Below are 16,716 nucleotides of genomic sequence, written 5' to 3' on the forward strand. Positions count from 1 at the left end.
GCTGCAAATATTCAGTGCAAATCAGACCTGAATGCCTCAAGTTGGGTGCTTAGAAGAAAAGGACCATACAATTAATGATCAGCTGAAAATGTAATTTTCTTGATTTGCCTCACATAGGAATCACATACGTACAGTTGCTATACAAGTAGTGTGGGAAGCTTTATACAGGAACTCAGTTGCAGACACAGGGATGGAGTACAATGCAGCGTTAAGCTGTGTGAATCTCATTTCTATATGGGGAGATTTGGATCATAATCCAGTAGAAGATTTATGCACGTACCAATTATGTGCATCAGTGCTGAATTCTGAGGTGGGCAGGTCCTTTCTAAAGCCTGTTCAGGGCTATGCACTTGGAGAGTTGATGGTAAGGCAAGCAGAGTCGTGAGGAGCTGCCTAAATCTAATTCCACCACAGCCATCTGCCCTGGATCCGGCACCTTAAGTGCCCCCCAGGCATTATGTGTGTATCTCAGCTGGTTGAGAAATGATCACCAAGAACTGAACCACTTTGAAAAAGGTGGCAGTAACCTTTTATATAATAACCTGAAGTCATGTCTCCCTAGTGACTGGGACAGATAGTGTGGAGTGGGTACTCCTGCAGGGTGTTCTCAACCAGGGTTGCACTGTTCCTGTGTTTTACATTACACCTATGGCTGAGTCACCATGAGGCCCACACTCAGTAGATAAAATGGAATCCAAAACTGTAGTGCAACGTTAGCTGTAGGTTGCCCTGTGAGTGTTCTTGAGGAGAGGTGCATGGGGATGGAGGAGACTGCAGCAGAACGTGCTTCACTGTTAGTTCAGTTCCACGAAAACTTTCTGAAAAGGCATCATTACTAATGATCTTGTCCTGGTTTGAGATAGAACAAAACCAATTTTCTTTTCAGTAATTTTACTTTTCAGTTAAGTCTCTTCTAACTGACTGCACTCCCTGAAAGTAACTGCGTGTTTTTCAGACTTTCAGAAGTGGAAAAGCATAGAGGGGTTGCACCTGTGGGGAGGAGCGGACGAGACAGGTGACCCAAAACTGACCAACAGGGTATTCCATCCCATCTGCCTCATGCTCAGTATAAAAGCTGAGGGATCAAAGGGGTTAACTCTCCTTTCTTCAGTGGCCATCGTTGAGGAGGACTGTGTGCTCTTCTGCCTTTGATTCCAATCCATGCTTTCCTGAATCCAGTGTCCAAATCCAGTTCCCATCTGCTGCTGAGTCCAGTCCCAGGGCTTGCTGGTGATCATCCTGGGAGCTTGATATTTGATTTTATATATATATTTACATATGTCATTATTTTCTTATTAATATTGTTAACCTTTTTTATTGTTAATATTTCCTTATAGCTGTTTTAGGGGTTCTTTCAACCCATAAGTCTCTCTCCCTTATTCTCTCTCCCTTCCCCTTCTGGAGAGGGGTTAATTGAAAACATCTGCCATTCATTTAGTGGCCAGCCCAGCCTATACCTTCACAAATCTGAAGGGAGAGGTAATTTAAGGTCTAGATGAGAGAATTGCATCTCTGAGGTATTGTACTGTTTTGGCTAATGGCATGGTGGTGGAGTTTGTATGGGTGCTTCTATAACTCTCTTCCGTCTTTAATTTCCTCAGCTGAAGTTCCATTGACAGGTATTTTTAGCGTGCAGCGCCTGTACACATTGCAATACAGTTTCAAAGAAAGATGTAAGTTACTTCTAATTTTCCAAAGCAAAAAAGCTCTCTTTGTGATTTCTTGTTCAGAACAGTTGTATGATAGAAGCTGAAATTATGCAGAGCATCGCTGTATAATACAGGGATGTACAGAAACTAAGATTATTTTAAAGTAATATGGCTGTATATACCTATACACATTTAGTGAATTAAGTTGCAAAATTTATAAATATTAATGAAAAAGTATATATATATGATGCCAGATGAATAGGGATACTTTATTAGCTACGATGTTAAATAATCTGTTAAAGTTGTCAATACTTGCACAGATGGTGTAGTTTAAAGGAACTTTTAAACACTGTAAAGCGAGTATAGAACTTTCAGGTATATTTAATTCTAGCTATACATTTTTTTTCTTGCCTTATGCTATGTGGAAAAGGATTTGTATCAAATGATGAAGAATAAAATGAAGCAAACGCAAACTTTTGAAAGAGCTAAAGCATCCATATAGGAAGTTCTGTTTCAAGGATACTTAATGGTCCTGGGAACCTCTGCTGCCTCTTGAAGGTGCTGTGTAGTTGCTGTGTTACACAGCTGGGTGTCAGGGATAGATGTTTTTGTCCTTGTCATTCAGACTGGATTCTCAGTTAATTAGAGAAATGAGGCTTTTGCAGGGGTAATAAAACCATCATTAATTCTGCAAAACTTTGTTTGGCCAGTGTACTGAGAAATTATTTGGACCAAAATAAAGCTTCAAATTCTGTTTTTCTGTAAAACTATTGACAACGTTCTATAGTATCTTTAACTTGCTTTTACACTAGTGAAGCTTATGCAATTTATTTTCCTTTATATTAGTGAAGGTTATGCAGCATGATTTCCTTAGTGCTGGGACAGACTTGAAGAGGCAAATCTTGCCTCAGTTGCCTGCTGTACGGTTCCATGTGGTGGATAGTTGGAAGTCTTCTGCCCTCTCGTGGTCAAACACCAAGGGAAAAGTCAGGCAGGAAACCCGGCATATTCTGGCCGTGTAATCTAGTAGGACACAGGGTAATATATTAGGAAACAAAATGAGCAATCATCAGCTTGTTTAGATAAAGACAAAAATATCCATTGTTACATGCACAAAGATAAGTCAAGTAATAATTAGCCCCATTAGCACCATAGTCAGTTAACCCAATAATACCAGCATGTTTAAATCTGTGTTAGTTAGACGCAACATGTCCAAATTAAGTATCAGGAGAGGCCAAGAAAAAGTGATTTGATACAGTTTTAACGTGCTGAGGCTGGCAATGTTGTTGAAAGCTCGTTTTGTAGTTCTGTAGTTTAAAAGGTCAATTTTAGCTACATCTTCATTACAATATTAAATTGTCTTTAGTGGTAATGCTCCCAAGTTTTAAGTTGTGTATATGCCTGTGCTGAGTAGGAATTTAGTCATTCTTAATTTTATCCTTCTGTTGCAGTGACTGAAGAAAATGGCTTATTCTAGGGAGGGCTCAATAGCACAGGCAGTTAGCAGAGAAAAAAAAAAATTTCAAACAACCTTTAGCAGAGAAAAAGATTCAACCTTAGAAGTGAGACTCAGGCACTGTTAAAAATATTCCTAGTTCTCAGTTGTATGTATGATAATGAAAGGCAAGATCCCTGTTAGAGAAAGGTTCTGGGTAAACATCACTTGCTTTACTATGCTTAAGTGTACTGAACTTTCAGCATTTTTGCAAAATAGATAATATCTTTTGAGTTATTTGATTTGGCAAACAGAAGCAGCAAGAGCCATTTCAGGCCCTGGAAGAAACAAATATGTGAAGGCTGTATGACATAGGGAAGGCAAGTGCGTGTGATGGGAGGAGGAAAGTGTGGTTTCTGGTGCTCTAACTATAGGCAACTGCTTTGGTCTTCCCTTTTTCTCCCCTTCTTCACCATGGCAGATCTGAATGAGTTCGGTATGCTTCTTGTGCCAGTAAACAGCAATTTTTCGGGTCATTTCAGTAGATAAGTCCCACCCGTGTGTCTCCCCCCTTCCCCCCCCCGGCAAGTTCCTTTGAAGGGTGGTTGCATACATTGAGTTGAAGACACCAACTGGAGATGACCCCGTACCATGTGAACTACAGGGGCAATGCTTTTCTAAATATTTACTCTATTTTATGTGTCCCTTCAATAAATAGCAGTGAAAAAAACACTGAAAAAGGATTGTAAGACTTGTAGGTCTTGTGGATGTTTGGTTGTAAATGATATAGTAGCTTCTTTTGCTCAGTTACATAGGATGACTCCTGCATAAAGCTTATTATTGAAATGTGCATTGGGTGGAACACCTACTCCCAAATGTTTTTCACACTGTTGCTCTCCTTTGTCCCTTGTAGGTATGGAGAGTGCAATCACACTGTGGCAGTTCCTTTTGCAGTTGCTGCTAGACCAGAAACATGAGCACCTGATTTGCTGGACGTCTAATGATGGCGAATTCAAGCTACTCAAGGCAGAAGAAGTGGCTAAGCTGTGGGGACTCAGAAAAAACAAAACTAATATGAATTATGACAAGCTGAGCCGAGCGCTCAGATACTATTATGACAAGGTAAATTTTGTTATTCTCATGCCAATTAAGAAAATAGAAACACTACCATTTGATATTTCACCTCTATGTGGAAACTTTTTGAAAAGTTCCCCTAACTAGTTTTTACAACAGACAACATTATTGAAGGCAATCACAGTGAAGGTAAGAGGGCAGCTAAAAGATGCACAGGAAAACTGTGTATCTCATTTCCTGAGGAGGGGAGGTTTTGACCTAGGTTTACACTTACTGATGCTTTCATGTGTTTATGCGTTTGGCTACCCAATATTTTCTGTAGCTTTTGACAACAATAAAATAACTGTTGATAACAGAGAACTGTTTGATTATTACAGCCTGCATAGGATCTTCTGGAATGCAGGGAGGTGGTAGAAAGCAGTGATACTTCAATGCAGCAGGCAGAGTGGCCGCTTTAACAGCAGGTATCACCTATGTCAGAATAAGGAAGAGACACACAAACAACCCAACAGGGCAGGGCTGAGTTTTCATGGAACACATCTTTTGGAGCATGGATCCTGTTGGCCAGTGTTTTAGCTAGTCTTGCCTGAGCTTTCTGGTACATCTTTTCTACAATTGTATTTGGTTCTAATTTATTAGTTTGAAATACAATGCTGAAACCCTTCTACTGTTGTGACAGTGCAGTATTACCTCAGCAGGATCTCACTGTAACTATTCCTTTGTTAATGCTCAGTGTTTCTAAGAGTTTGGAAATTTTCCACTGTGTCATTTTAGGACAAAATGCGTGGGCTTCAACAGTAGTCCAGATTATATGTTGCTATCATTTAATTAGCAGCTATATATATGAGAGAGCACTAATGTGATGTCTTACTGGATGAAAGTGCAGAATAAGAGTAGCAAGCAGAGGGAAGAGCAGCTGGTCAGGTGGTGGGTGTCACAGCAGGGGTATGTTTGGGTCTATTTGTCAAGGCAGTAGTCTCATGCTGAACTCATCTCAGGTGAAGACTGCATTTGCTGTAGAATGTTAAATTTACTCCCACTTGGGAACTTACCTTCTGGGTAGCTCAAGTCAAAGTAGCAGAACATGTGCTTTGGTAGGGGTTTCTTCATCAAATTTTTCTGCCCTTGCAATATCTACTGAATTTTGCCTCTCCTTCACAGATATATCTGTTGAAGTTTGCTAGAACTAATAACCCAAAGAGGCAGCACAGTTTAGGCAGCAACCTTGTAACTGACGAGCTGTGGTTATTTGCCTGCTCTCAGAAGCTGGTTACAGGCATACACTTAGTGCAGAGCTGTTAGCTGTTGAGAGCTCCACTTTCAACCTCTTAATATTTAAAACTGAAATCTGAAATAATAGCATATGAACATAGTAATCTGGAATTATTTAGATTGTTTAATTTGCTTCTGATTTTCAGACATCATGAACATGTCCCCAATCTAGAAGAGGTCAGTAGAGGTTACCGGTAGTCAGCACCTCTGAAAATAAAATTTCTGTGGTATAATGAGAGTTCATAAGGTGACTGTCACTCTCGTGAAACTGTCCTTCACTTCGACGTTTAGTCTTTGGTCTTACTCTTCAGAATGAAGCAAGGTGGCAACAGTACAACAGAGAATGCAAAAATGAGAATAGGGAGTAACCAGGATATGTATTAGATTGCTATAACGAGAGATACTTGTAGGGAATCTCTCAGATGTGTCAAGATACTAGAAGGAAAAAATTGTAGAACACAAGTATGGAGGTGCTAAAATATCTTGCATATTCACCTTTCTCGATTTTAGACTCCAGCAAATTCAAGAAGTTTCCAAATTGTTTCTCCAACCTTTTTTGGATGAACGTTATATTGTTTGTACTAATAATATTAAATCTTTTCAGGATTAGTTCCCCCTAAATGGATATTTTTTTAATAATATGCCTAAATTAATAGGGTTTACTATTTCCTATGTTCTTGAAGATTAAATATTAAAAAGAAATTATGGATTTTGTATATTAAAAAGGAAAACTTCATCATAGCCTTATTTAGTGGTCTGTTCTCATCTTGATTTTCAGGAAAAGCAGCGAGATGAGATTATACAGGGAGTAACACCAGTGTTCAGCACAGTTATGGCATGCTTGCTGACTGCATAAGGCAGAGGAAACTAGATATCGTTGCCGAACTAAGCTCAAAGTAATGTTGTCATGTATTATTTGTAGTACACTAATTCTTGAAGGGCACAGTGATGCTGGGTGCTATGCGGCCAGTCTAACACAGCAACCAAAACCCATGCTGATTGGAAATTAAATTTGCACAATTTTATGATTAGACTTTTTATTACTCACATTGGAATTTGGAAGGATTCCTTCTTGTCCTGTAAGAATTTTTTAGTTTCAGATTTAGAGCTGCATGTTCTGCAATGAAATGTTTTTAATATTTTGTCCACTAGAAGTCAGATTTTTCCACTTAACATCTTTCAAAGGTGGCCTGACTGAGAAGGCACAAAAAGATTCAGAGAGGACAGTGCAGTGGCTGAATTCCCCTTCACTAAGTGCTAAAAAGGCTTCTGCTCAGCATGGGGAAGCTCGCTTTATTACATGACTCTGACCTCTCTGATTATAAATTTGAGTGGGATCAATGGAGACAGAGTGCCTGCTGGTGAATGAACAGCATATCCAGGCAGAGCCCAGTACACGGTGACTAAACAGACATTGCTTAAAAACAAGGGATGAGATATTTGTATTTCTTGTCCTTTGAGATCTTTCTGATCTCTTCAAATCAATGGAATGTAATGGTGACTTAGTTGTGGCTCCCTTTCTTCTTTTATACCTTAACCATTGTTTTTTTTTCTTTTAACCTTGTACTGTTTTCAGTTGCCCCCCTACAGCACACACACCCCTTTGTCATCTGTTTTGTCTCTGCTCACGTGGCATCTGCCAGAGGAGTGGCTGTACAGTTTCTTCGCCAAGGCTCTGGCTGAGGTGATTGCTTGCTGTTCTTACAGCTGCTTTCTTGGACTGCGTGCTCTCTTCCGTCTGCAGATTTTATCTAGGTGTGACACAAGGATTTTGGCCATTTTTGCAGGAGTTCTGCAGTCCAATGGAGGTCGTAGCTCCTAGACAGAAAGAAGGCTAAGTTCTTTCTTCCCTATGTATTGTGATCTGTGTTTGAACCCCAAACCAAAACCATGGCTATTGCTGTTTAAATTGAAGGAGTAACTCCTTTAGCAGAAAACAGTGGGAGCTTCTCACTGTCTGTGTGTGTATGGTGTGTTGTGTCCTGTTGGTTCCCAGGCAACGGGGAAAGGCAGATTATTAGGAGAGTGCAGAGGGACCAGGGAACTTGCTGAAGGTTTTGAAGCTTGAGAAATATGGGCATAAAATAACAGGTAATGAATCCTAGCAGCTGGCAAGGAGTGCTCAGCAGTGGGTTCAGTCCTAAACACTTCCTCTGCCTTCAGTCTCTGCTGCATAGCACAGAAAGGGAAGAAGTCGAGGGGAGAAGAAAAGGCTCCTTGCTTTTCTTCTTTCCCTTCTGCAAAGGAAAAGAGGAAGGGCTGGTGGGGTGAAAGAGCCTCTCAGAATTTCACACTCTTCTCCCCTGGACTATTCACCAATTTGTGGGATAAAATAAGAGCAGTCTAGACTGTCTAGACTCTGAGATAGCCTTAAGGAGCCTTCTGAGATCCTTGTCCCCTCCCTTGCTGTTAATAGTGGTGGGTGTGTTGGCAGCTGGATGTGCTGGGGCAAATGGGAGTAGCAGCAAGAAAGGCAAGAGGCAGAACTCTGGACAAGACTTTGGGTTGTGGAATTATCAGCAGTGACTTCTCTACCTATAACCCAAAAGATCTGGCAGTGTGTAAGTTTGAGGCAAAGGGCAGTGATTTTTTAGAAATGATGGTGGCACGTGGGGTGAGCCTTCCTTTCTTGGGCTGCCCTCTGTTGCTACTGCATACAGCTGACACTGACTGAGCTACTGCTTCATTCTTTGTCTTTGAAATTATTCATGGTGGAGAAATAAAAACTGATCACTGGATAAATGGAGGTTTATGAGCTCTGCCATTTTGCTTGGGGGGAACACTGGCTTGTTAAAATTCATCATCTGATTCATCTGAACTTAAAAGAAAATTAATTCTAGTACTGGAGAAAAATAACACAATTAGGACAAGTTTCTTAGCCTGGCTTTGAAAGCAAGCATGACATGCTGCTGAGGCTGATGGCTAGATTTATGTCAAATTCAGATGTAAAGCACCCCAGGAAGTGTCATGATTGTAATTTACTACCATGATTCTGGTTGCTAAAGGTTTGTAGATAATCTGAAGATTTTCCATTTCCTGTTTCGTTTTTTACCTGAATTCCCCTCCCCCCTTTTTATTTAATGCATTTCCTCTGTTGCCTCAACAGAACAGCAAAACAGATGACAGATAGCGCTGAGGAAAGGCATCCTTCACTCTCTCTACCTACAGCTTGAGCAGCATGTCCATCATGTCACATACTTCTGCGGGTCAGAAATCTCTTGTAATGCTTTCAGGCAAGGAAACCCTTCCCATCTATTCCCATGCAAAGCACTTTAGCTTGATGTGTAGAACTAAAATACCTTTATAAGTAGGATTAGTAGGTTTCTTTTTGTTGAAGCTGCCCAGTTACTTTGTTTTTCTGATAGCTGTCATGACAGATACCTCTTGGAAGTCTCTAGAGGTTTCACGACTACTAAAGGTCTCCATTAATATTTCAAGATTACACCGCAAGAGGGAATCTAGTGAGTTTTGCCCATGAGTTTGTTTGGGTTTTTGTTTTTTTTTTTTTTTGAGGGAAGGAGGGTGAATTGGGAAATTACATGCAGATACTGACATTAATAGGATGTAACAGTTGTGGAAGTCAAATCCTCAGAAGTTAGGAAATACAAGAATCACAGTTCCCTGGGTAACCTTAATGTTTGCATGCGTTATGCTGCATCTTTAATTACACACATACTGTTTTGAGGAGCAGCTATTCAATATTTTTGCATCCTGTCTGAACAGTATGTGGCCCCAGGCTTTAGTCAGGGAGTGCTATTCAATCTGTCTTACAAAGAATAAATCATCTTAGTTTCACTTAATGGCTACCTGCTTATTTAGATGGGTTGGCAGTATGATGTATAGTATATAAATAATACAGGCTTCTTTGTGTTTGTTGCAGTGCAGGGGACAGAGCTCCTCAGGAGCTCTTAGGATTCAGAGCTGCCCATGGCATTCCCTCCCCTCCCGTAACAGGTCAGACCCAGTAGCCTGGTTACTACTTCCTATTTTTAATGCCCAAGTGTGGGTGGCAGCATGAAAGAATTTTTTGGGAATAAGGTCCTTTGCTTGGTCTGCTTACAGAACTTCAGGATATAAAGTGACAATGGAGACTGCTGTTTTACTTTTGAGAAGGTCTTCTCTTGAGTTACCTCAGGGGAAATAGAATATTACAGTGAAACAATAGCAGTATGATGGTCCTAGAGTACCAGCTATACATTTTGTAGTGGTACAGGTAAGAGATGTTATAAGTAAATACTTGAAGGAGTATTAGAAAATAGCTTTGTAGAGAACTGGAGGAAGCTTCTTTCAGGAGTGATATGTGGAAGTCAAGAATATGCCTGTCTGAAATGGCATAAAAGTGGTCATTGAGCGCTATCTTTATTGAAAGATGCGAGTAAAGAATTTGATACTCAGTAAGAGGTGATGGGTAGAGGAAAAAACCCAATAACACCCCCAAAAGGAGTGACAAATAGTTCGTGCTTGATGTGAGAGGAAAGGGACGACCAGTGAACTGCAGCAGAGAGAGCAGAGAACCTGGCCAAAGGTGCCAGTCAGAGGAATGGCCTTTGCCGTCCAGATCGAGGTGGGTGAGGAAAGACTGAAATCCAGCTAAATGAGAGCCTTGCGCTTCCAAAGGTCAGTACAGGTGCACGATCTAGTAACACCTGTGCCTTCATCAAAAAAATCACAAAATCTAGCTTCTACGTCCACTGTATAATAAGCGTAAGTGCATAAAGTATGATGTTAACAGAATCTGCCTGCCTGGACACGCTGCTGTGGACACACCCCCTGCCCCCGTTTGTTGGAGCAAACCCTGCAGCCACAGGTACCTCCTGCCAGCTTACCTACTTCAGACATTGGAGTGTGAGCAGCCCTCTCTCTGCGTAGGGTTCCCAATAGCTGGAGGCAGCCTGGCTCCTACCTAATAGAGTCCCGTGAGGAATTCATAGCCTAAGTGTCCCTACACATGTTGTATCTATCGGTACTCTTGGAGCCAGGGAACTTGCAACACATCCAGATGGGAGTTAAGCGCAGCAGCTACAGCTCTGGTTCTTCTTCTTTCCCAAGCAGGGACGTTTAGTACCTACAGACAAGTTCATCCTGTTCTGCCATAAATTTTGAGATCTCAGGCACCCTGATTATAGGTCACTTCCTGGGAGGAGGAAAAAAGTCCCAATCTGGTCTTCCTGCCCCTGAGGCCCCTCATTAGTCTGAAGTTAAACTAGGAACTGGGTTCCATTTCCCAGCTCAATCTCCCGAGTGGCTCCTGCAGCCAGCAAACTTGCTAGCTAACAGGTTTGAGCCAAGCCACTGAAATCCTTGTGTCACATGCGTAGTATAGTTACACCTTAGCTCTAAATGCCTCAAACAGGGAGTAAGATTCAGAGCTGATGAAAATAAAACACAAACGTGTGACAGAAGAAACGAAGTCTGAGTTGCACCAATGCACAGGAAAACTTCTGAGAGGAAAGAAAAAAATGGAAAGAAACCCAGAGGTCATGCTGTTGAGATGGACACACAGCTCCTGTGTATTTTGGGAGGGCTTCCAAAAGTACTGAGTGCGTATGTATAGTTGACACAAAAAAAAAACTAGCCACATTATAGCCTGGTTCAAACTGCAGGGGGAACCAGGCTACCGAGCCTTTGCCATCTAGCTCAGGCAGCTGGTCTGGGGAGAAGGACAGGGGGAGAGACCCATCCCTCCAGCTGGTGATTCAGAGAGCACAAGGGTAAGGCTGGTTTTGGAGGCGCTCATAGAGCGAGTGTCTGAAGTGATGTGATGTGAATAAGCCTGAGCTTCCTAACACAGCAGATGTGCTAGAGCAGATGTCAGGCAGTGCTGTACCTAGTTCGTATCAGCAGCTTTCAAAGCACTTTGCAGTGGGAGGTGGTCATGTTTGCTATAGTCACTGTTTTATAGACTGGGGACAGAGGAGGGGAAGCGTGAAGTGTTCAAGTGAGGAACAGTCAAGAAGCCAACAGAACAGGGGCATTCCCAGCTCCCCTGTCCTCTTTCTAAGTGTCAGAGAGAGCTGTCTCTTGATAGGATTTTTTTATTTAAGCTGTTGGATGAGAGCCCTTACTCCTGGCCCGGTTGTCCATTTGTCCTCCCCATCAGCTGCCCTGCCCCAGCGGCTGCCTTCCCCAGCAGCACAGCCTCGGAGCTCCCTGCAGCCCTGGCCGGCAGGCACTAGCATTCATTGCAGGTGAGCATTCCTGCTCACAAGGGAATTCACCTAGAAAAGTCAAACAAGGGAAAAAAAAAAAAAAAAAAGGGGCTAAATGTGCACATAGACTTACTGCTACCAAGTCTACCTGCTACCAAGCAAGTGGTCTAGTCTCCCTGCAAATGCAGTCCTTAATATAAGAAGCCGCCTTTGCCCTTTCAAATTGAGGGTGGAAAACCCCTGCTTATCATGATCCCTGTCACTGTCTTCTGTCGTTTGAGCCATCATCCACAGCTCAAAATGTTTCTGACAGGTCACTGAGGTGATGGTAAAAATAAACTGCCTTTTACCTTCACTTCAATTATTTGTCAAAGAAAATTAGAAAAGTCAGTGGCATTTCAGAGGCACTTAATTAATTTGTGTCCTTATTTTCTCTTATATGCTGATGGAGTTTTCCTCAGGCTCCACATTTGAGAAGCCTGTGAAGTGCTTGAGGGATCTGCACTTGAATCCTTTTCATCTCCAGCCATCGTTAAGTGGGCCCTTGCTGCAGGCTTACAGAGTCAGAGGAGCCGCACTGAGAGACCTTCTTAAAATATATTTAATAATAACAGAGGAAGTATAAACTCACCAGCCCGTTCAGTTGCTTTTTATAGCAATGTTCCCCTGCACCAGTGTAAAAGTGCCACCCTTAAATACATTTAATCTTTTTGTGCTGGGAGTCACATTTTCCAAGTAGGATCTCAGTTGCCAGTGCTTGATGTAACAATAACTCAAAGCTGCCAAGAGCAGAGAGGAGGGATTACTTTAGATTAAAAAATATATATTAAAAAAAAAGAAAACAAAATCTAGTTGGGGTGTTTCTTTTCATATGTGAGTAGTTTGGAAGTTTTGCCTTTTTCAAGAAAATGTGATACTGAGAATGCAGAAGTGCGTCCATCCAACATTTCACCTAATTAGCACAAAAAAAAAAAAATCTAGGCCAAGCCCGAAGCCATGGGAATTAAAGCTCACGCAGACTGAGATCCTGTGGGCTAACTATATGTCCTGAACTTTTGGAGGGCAAAAATAGGCATTGCAGGATCCGCCAGGTGGGTAGACGTGTACAGTTCAGCATGGGAGAGGGCAGTTTTGTGCCTTTGGTCTGAGCTTGCTGAATTCAATTCTCCTCCTTGCTACAGATCGCTGTTATCAACTTGGGAAACAACTTTCTCCATTTGTGCCACAGCTCCTGACCTGTGAAGCAAAGCTACATCCCAGGGCTCTTTGTAGGATTAATTTTGTATTCAAGAAGGTGCCTGAATGAAATGCCAGGACATTCAGATAGATGAATTACAGAGTGCCAGTAGCTCAGCTGAAAGACAGAAGAGGTTCTGACATGCAAGTGCAGATGACTCTTTCCCAAAACAAGCCTTGCTTTGTGACAAAAAAAGGTGTAGTGCAGGCACTGCAAGCACTCTGCACTAGGTGCTGTCCATACATAAATACCTATGATGTTTGTATTCCTTTCTCCTTTTTTTTGGTTTTTTTTTGTTTGTTTGTTTGTTTTTTTTGTATTTTATTTTCAGTCAATTTAACAAATGTTTCCTCTACTGGTCTCAGAATCTGTGGTAGAATGAAAAACAAATTAGATTTTTAGTAATACTGTAAATATTTACATTCCCACATGTACAGCAAAGTAAATGTCTGTTTGCAGAGTATCAGCTGGAGATGCAGCAGACATGCTGCACAAAAGCAAAGCTTCTTGGAAAGGGTTTTTCGGAGGTGACTTAAAGACAAACTCTCTACCAGGGGCTTCTAGAAGAGAGAAACCACTATGGAAATCTCAGGAAATATTGTTTCTTGTCTTCCACAGCACTTAGCTTAGGGTGGTAAATGTTCTGGTCCTCAGAACAGGCCACAGCTGGTGCCATACAGTGCCTCTGCAGAGGAGCTCACACTGTGAGCATTGTGTTAGAGCAGGCAGCAATACCAGGTTTGCAGTAAGAGAGCTAGGAATGGAAACAGGACTCTCGTGAAAGATTTCATTTTCAAAGGGAATCAGTTCTTTCCATAAAGGGGACGCTTTTATTATGGCAAATATGAAGAAAAAAATAAATAGTTCTACAAACCTTTGAGGGGTTTGGTTTTTTTTTTTTTTTCAAGAATTAATTTCAATAGCCAGTTTAGACTGATGAAAACCTGCCTGCAGCAGTGAGCATCCTGAGCCTAATGCAGTCCTGGAGACAGCTCAGGGGATATAGCAGGACACAAGTACTTTGCTGACCCATGCAAGTGATTGTGTTTGTAACAGACGTAGTTCATGACTGTTGAAAGAAGTACAGTCTCCATCAGCCTGGGTCAATCCTTCTGCATGCAGTCAGGAAGAAAGGGTAAATCACTGGTGCAGGGGGGTTGAGGTGGTTTTGTCCCTTGCAGACATTCTGAGAGTATTTCATGCGCAGGGTAGTTGGTGTCAGTTTTGGGAGGCATAAAGGACATTTGCCTTCGTTGTGAAATGCAAATGGCAGCATGGCTTGAGTCTGCAAAGCAGCAGAATTGTTTTTACTGGAAAGAAAATATTACCAAGCTACGACAGAGGAAGCAGAAGGAAAACAGGTCACCGGTGGGTTTTTATCACCTAGTAATGGTGATTTTTTTTTAGGCACCATGAAGAGCAGGGGGTGGTCTTGCTGGCTGAGCAGAGATATGGGAATGGGCTACGGATGAGCAGTGGTAGGAGCCCCACTGAAATGACCTGCTCACCTTGAGGATGGAGCTGTGCCCCCCCCCTTATGAAACCTCTTTGCTTGCTGTACTCAGTGCCTCTAAAATGCTGATCTTTTTAGCATCTGCTTTTGTATTTGCAGAACATCATCAAGAAAGTGATCGGACAAAAATTTGTGTACAAGTTTGTCTCCTTTCCTGAGATTTTAAAAATGGATCCACATGCTGTGGAAATCAGCAGAGAGAGCCTTTTGCTGCAGGACAGCGACTGTAAGATGCCTTCCGAGAGCAGGGATCAGCACAAGCACAGCTTGTCAGCACTGAAAAGCACAAGCCGTAATGAATATATCCACTCTGGCCTGTACTCCTCTTTCACTATCAACTCTCTGCAGAACCAGCCAGACCCTTACAAGCCAATCAAAACAGAAAAACTGGAGGAGAAGTCAGAAGGAATCACACCAGTCGAAGAAGTTCGGACTGTTATAAGATTTGTGACAAACAAAACAGACAAACAAGTTATGAGGCCCATGGTGTCGTTGCCTTCCACTTCCGAAACAGCAGCTGCCTCTGCTTTTCTCAGCTCATCAGTATCAGCTAAAATATCTTCCTTAATGCTACCCAACAGTGCCAGCATTTCATCTCCATCGTCATCTTCCTCCAGGTCGCCGTCTCTGTCTCCCACCTCACCCCTCCCTACAGAACACAGGAGCCTCTTCCTTGAGTCCAGTTGCCACGACTCAGATTCCCTTGAGCCTCTGAACCTCTCCTCAGGCTCCAAGGCAAAATCTCCATCTCTTCCCCCAAAGGCTAAAAAACCCAAAGGCTTGGAAATCTCCGCCCCACCTATGGTTCTCTCCAGCACCGACATTGGTTCCATTGCCCTCAACAGCCCCGCGCTTCCTTCGGGATCCCTGACTCCAGCTTTCTTCACTGCACAGGTAAGACCTGCCTGTCTCCTATACTCTTGCTTTAGCCAGGTATTCCCTCCGTGTGGCCACGAGCGGTAGCTCTATGGGCCTGTCATCATCTGGTGGAAAAAAACAAACATCTGGGGAAGAGAGACACATAGCAGAGGTCTGAACAAAGGGTGGAAAGTAGGTTTCTCCCGGGGTTCCCCTGTGAGTGTGGGGAAAGCCACCACAGTTCACAGACTGCCTGGAAGGATACAAGATGGGCAGCCGTTAGTTGATATGAGTGAATCGCTTATCAGTTTAAACCAGCCTCCAGGTCTACAAAACAAACAGGAAAAAGCCAACAAGAAAAACACAGGAGTTTTGTAGATCACAACTTGAGCATGTGCATTGTGGGATGCTTGGTTAGGTTCCTTTTCTAGATGTTGTATCCATTCAAACAGTGTGATTTTTTTCATTATTGTTTGAATATGAAACAAATTCCACAAAAGTGGTTTCTAAGACAAAGCTCTTAAGCCAGTTTTGATTTCCAAAGTTTTACAGATCCACAGAGTATTTGCCAGAGCTTCCTTTCAGCACAGACCTACTGAATAACCAGTAGGTTATTTTATTCTGTTTACTCATGTATTTGTGGTGATGTCAATGGTGAGTTCTCATTTTCAAGGAAGTCTATGAAAAAAATGTAGCGGTTAAGAGGAGAAGAGGAAAATCACATAGATAATGCCGTGGTGTGTTCATCAGTGACTTTTGTCTTAATCTATCACTGCAAAATTAGACAAAAAAAACCAAGAGTAAAATTATCCCAGTGGGGAACTGCCCCACTAATGTCCCCCCCGACCCTGAAATAGAAGTTGATGCAAATACTAGCCTTGAATGAAACAAACTGAACAACAAATAAATAAATACAAAGGTGTGTGTTACAAGCTCTCATTTACTTTGGGCTGTCAGAATCCCCTTCCTCTTCCCTGTTCGAAGAGGTTTTGCATGGATGATGCCTGCAGTGCAGCCAGGTGTTAGAGGTCCTTGAGCTGGATGGACGTGGGCAGCATCATGTGCCTGTATGGCACGAAGGCCTGGCAGAGGGGAGGGTTTTGGCAAGTGCTCTCGGCCACCACAGCACTTGCTCTTACTGAGCGTTTTAGCTGGCTACAGAGCAAGTTTGTGCAAAGCCACTGCAGTTCAGGCACACCTGCAAGCCACCGAGATAGGAGGTTGTGTCGCAAGGAAAGAGGATTTTGTGGGCCGTTATCTGTCATTTTTGACATAATAAAGCCTTTAAGTGAAGTTATGTTTGGCAGAAGGAACAGAAGTGTGCCAAACCAAAATTGAGGTGCATTGACAGACTCTTATAAGCTCTAACTGTGGTATAATTACAGTAAGTATTTTGCTCATAGGGAGCAAATCTGACAAATAAATCCTATCAGGTGCCAACCAGACACAATGACAGCATGAGTTATTACAAGCTTGCTTTAATCTACTGCTGCCCCAAAACTCAGTATGAAGAGGCATTTCTTTCCTCA

At 42.2% G+C, this 16,716-nt stretch overlaps 1 protein-coding gene across 2 annotated transcripts in view; it reads left to right on the top strand.

The window, feature by feature from the left end:
• Positions 1-16,716, top strand: part of ELK3 (ETS transcription factor ELK3) — a 42,317-nt gene that overhangs the window by 14,660 nt on the left and 10,941 nt on the right. For both annotated transcript variants that reach the window (XM_082487145.1, XM_082487146.1), the window contains exons 2-3: positions 3,998-4,206; positions 14,429-15,223. In XM_082487145.1, coding sequence (XP_082343271.1) covers positions 4,000-4,206; positions 14,429-15,223 — 1,002 coding nt within the window. In that variant the 5' untranslated portion in view covers positions 3,998-3,999. The remainder of the gene's footprint in view (positions 1-3,997; positions 4,207-14,428; positions 15,224-16,716) is intronic.

This window comes from Vanellus vanellus, assembly GCF_965231255.1.
Source record: "Vanellus vanellus genome assembly, chromosome: 1".
In the NCBI taxonomy this organism is placed as follows: Eukaryota; Metazoa; Chordata; class Aves; order Charadriiformes; family Charadriidae; genus Vanellus; species Vanellus vanellus.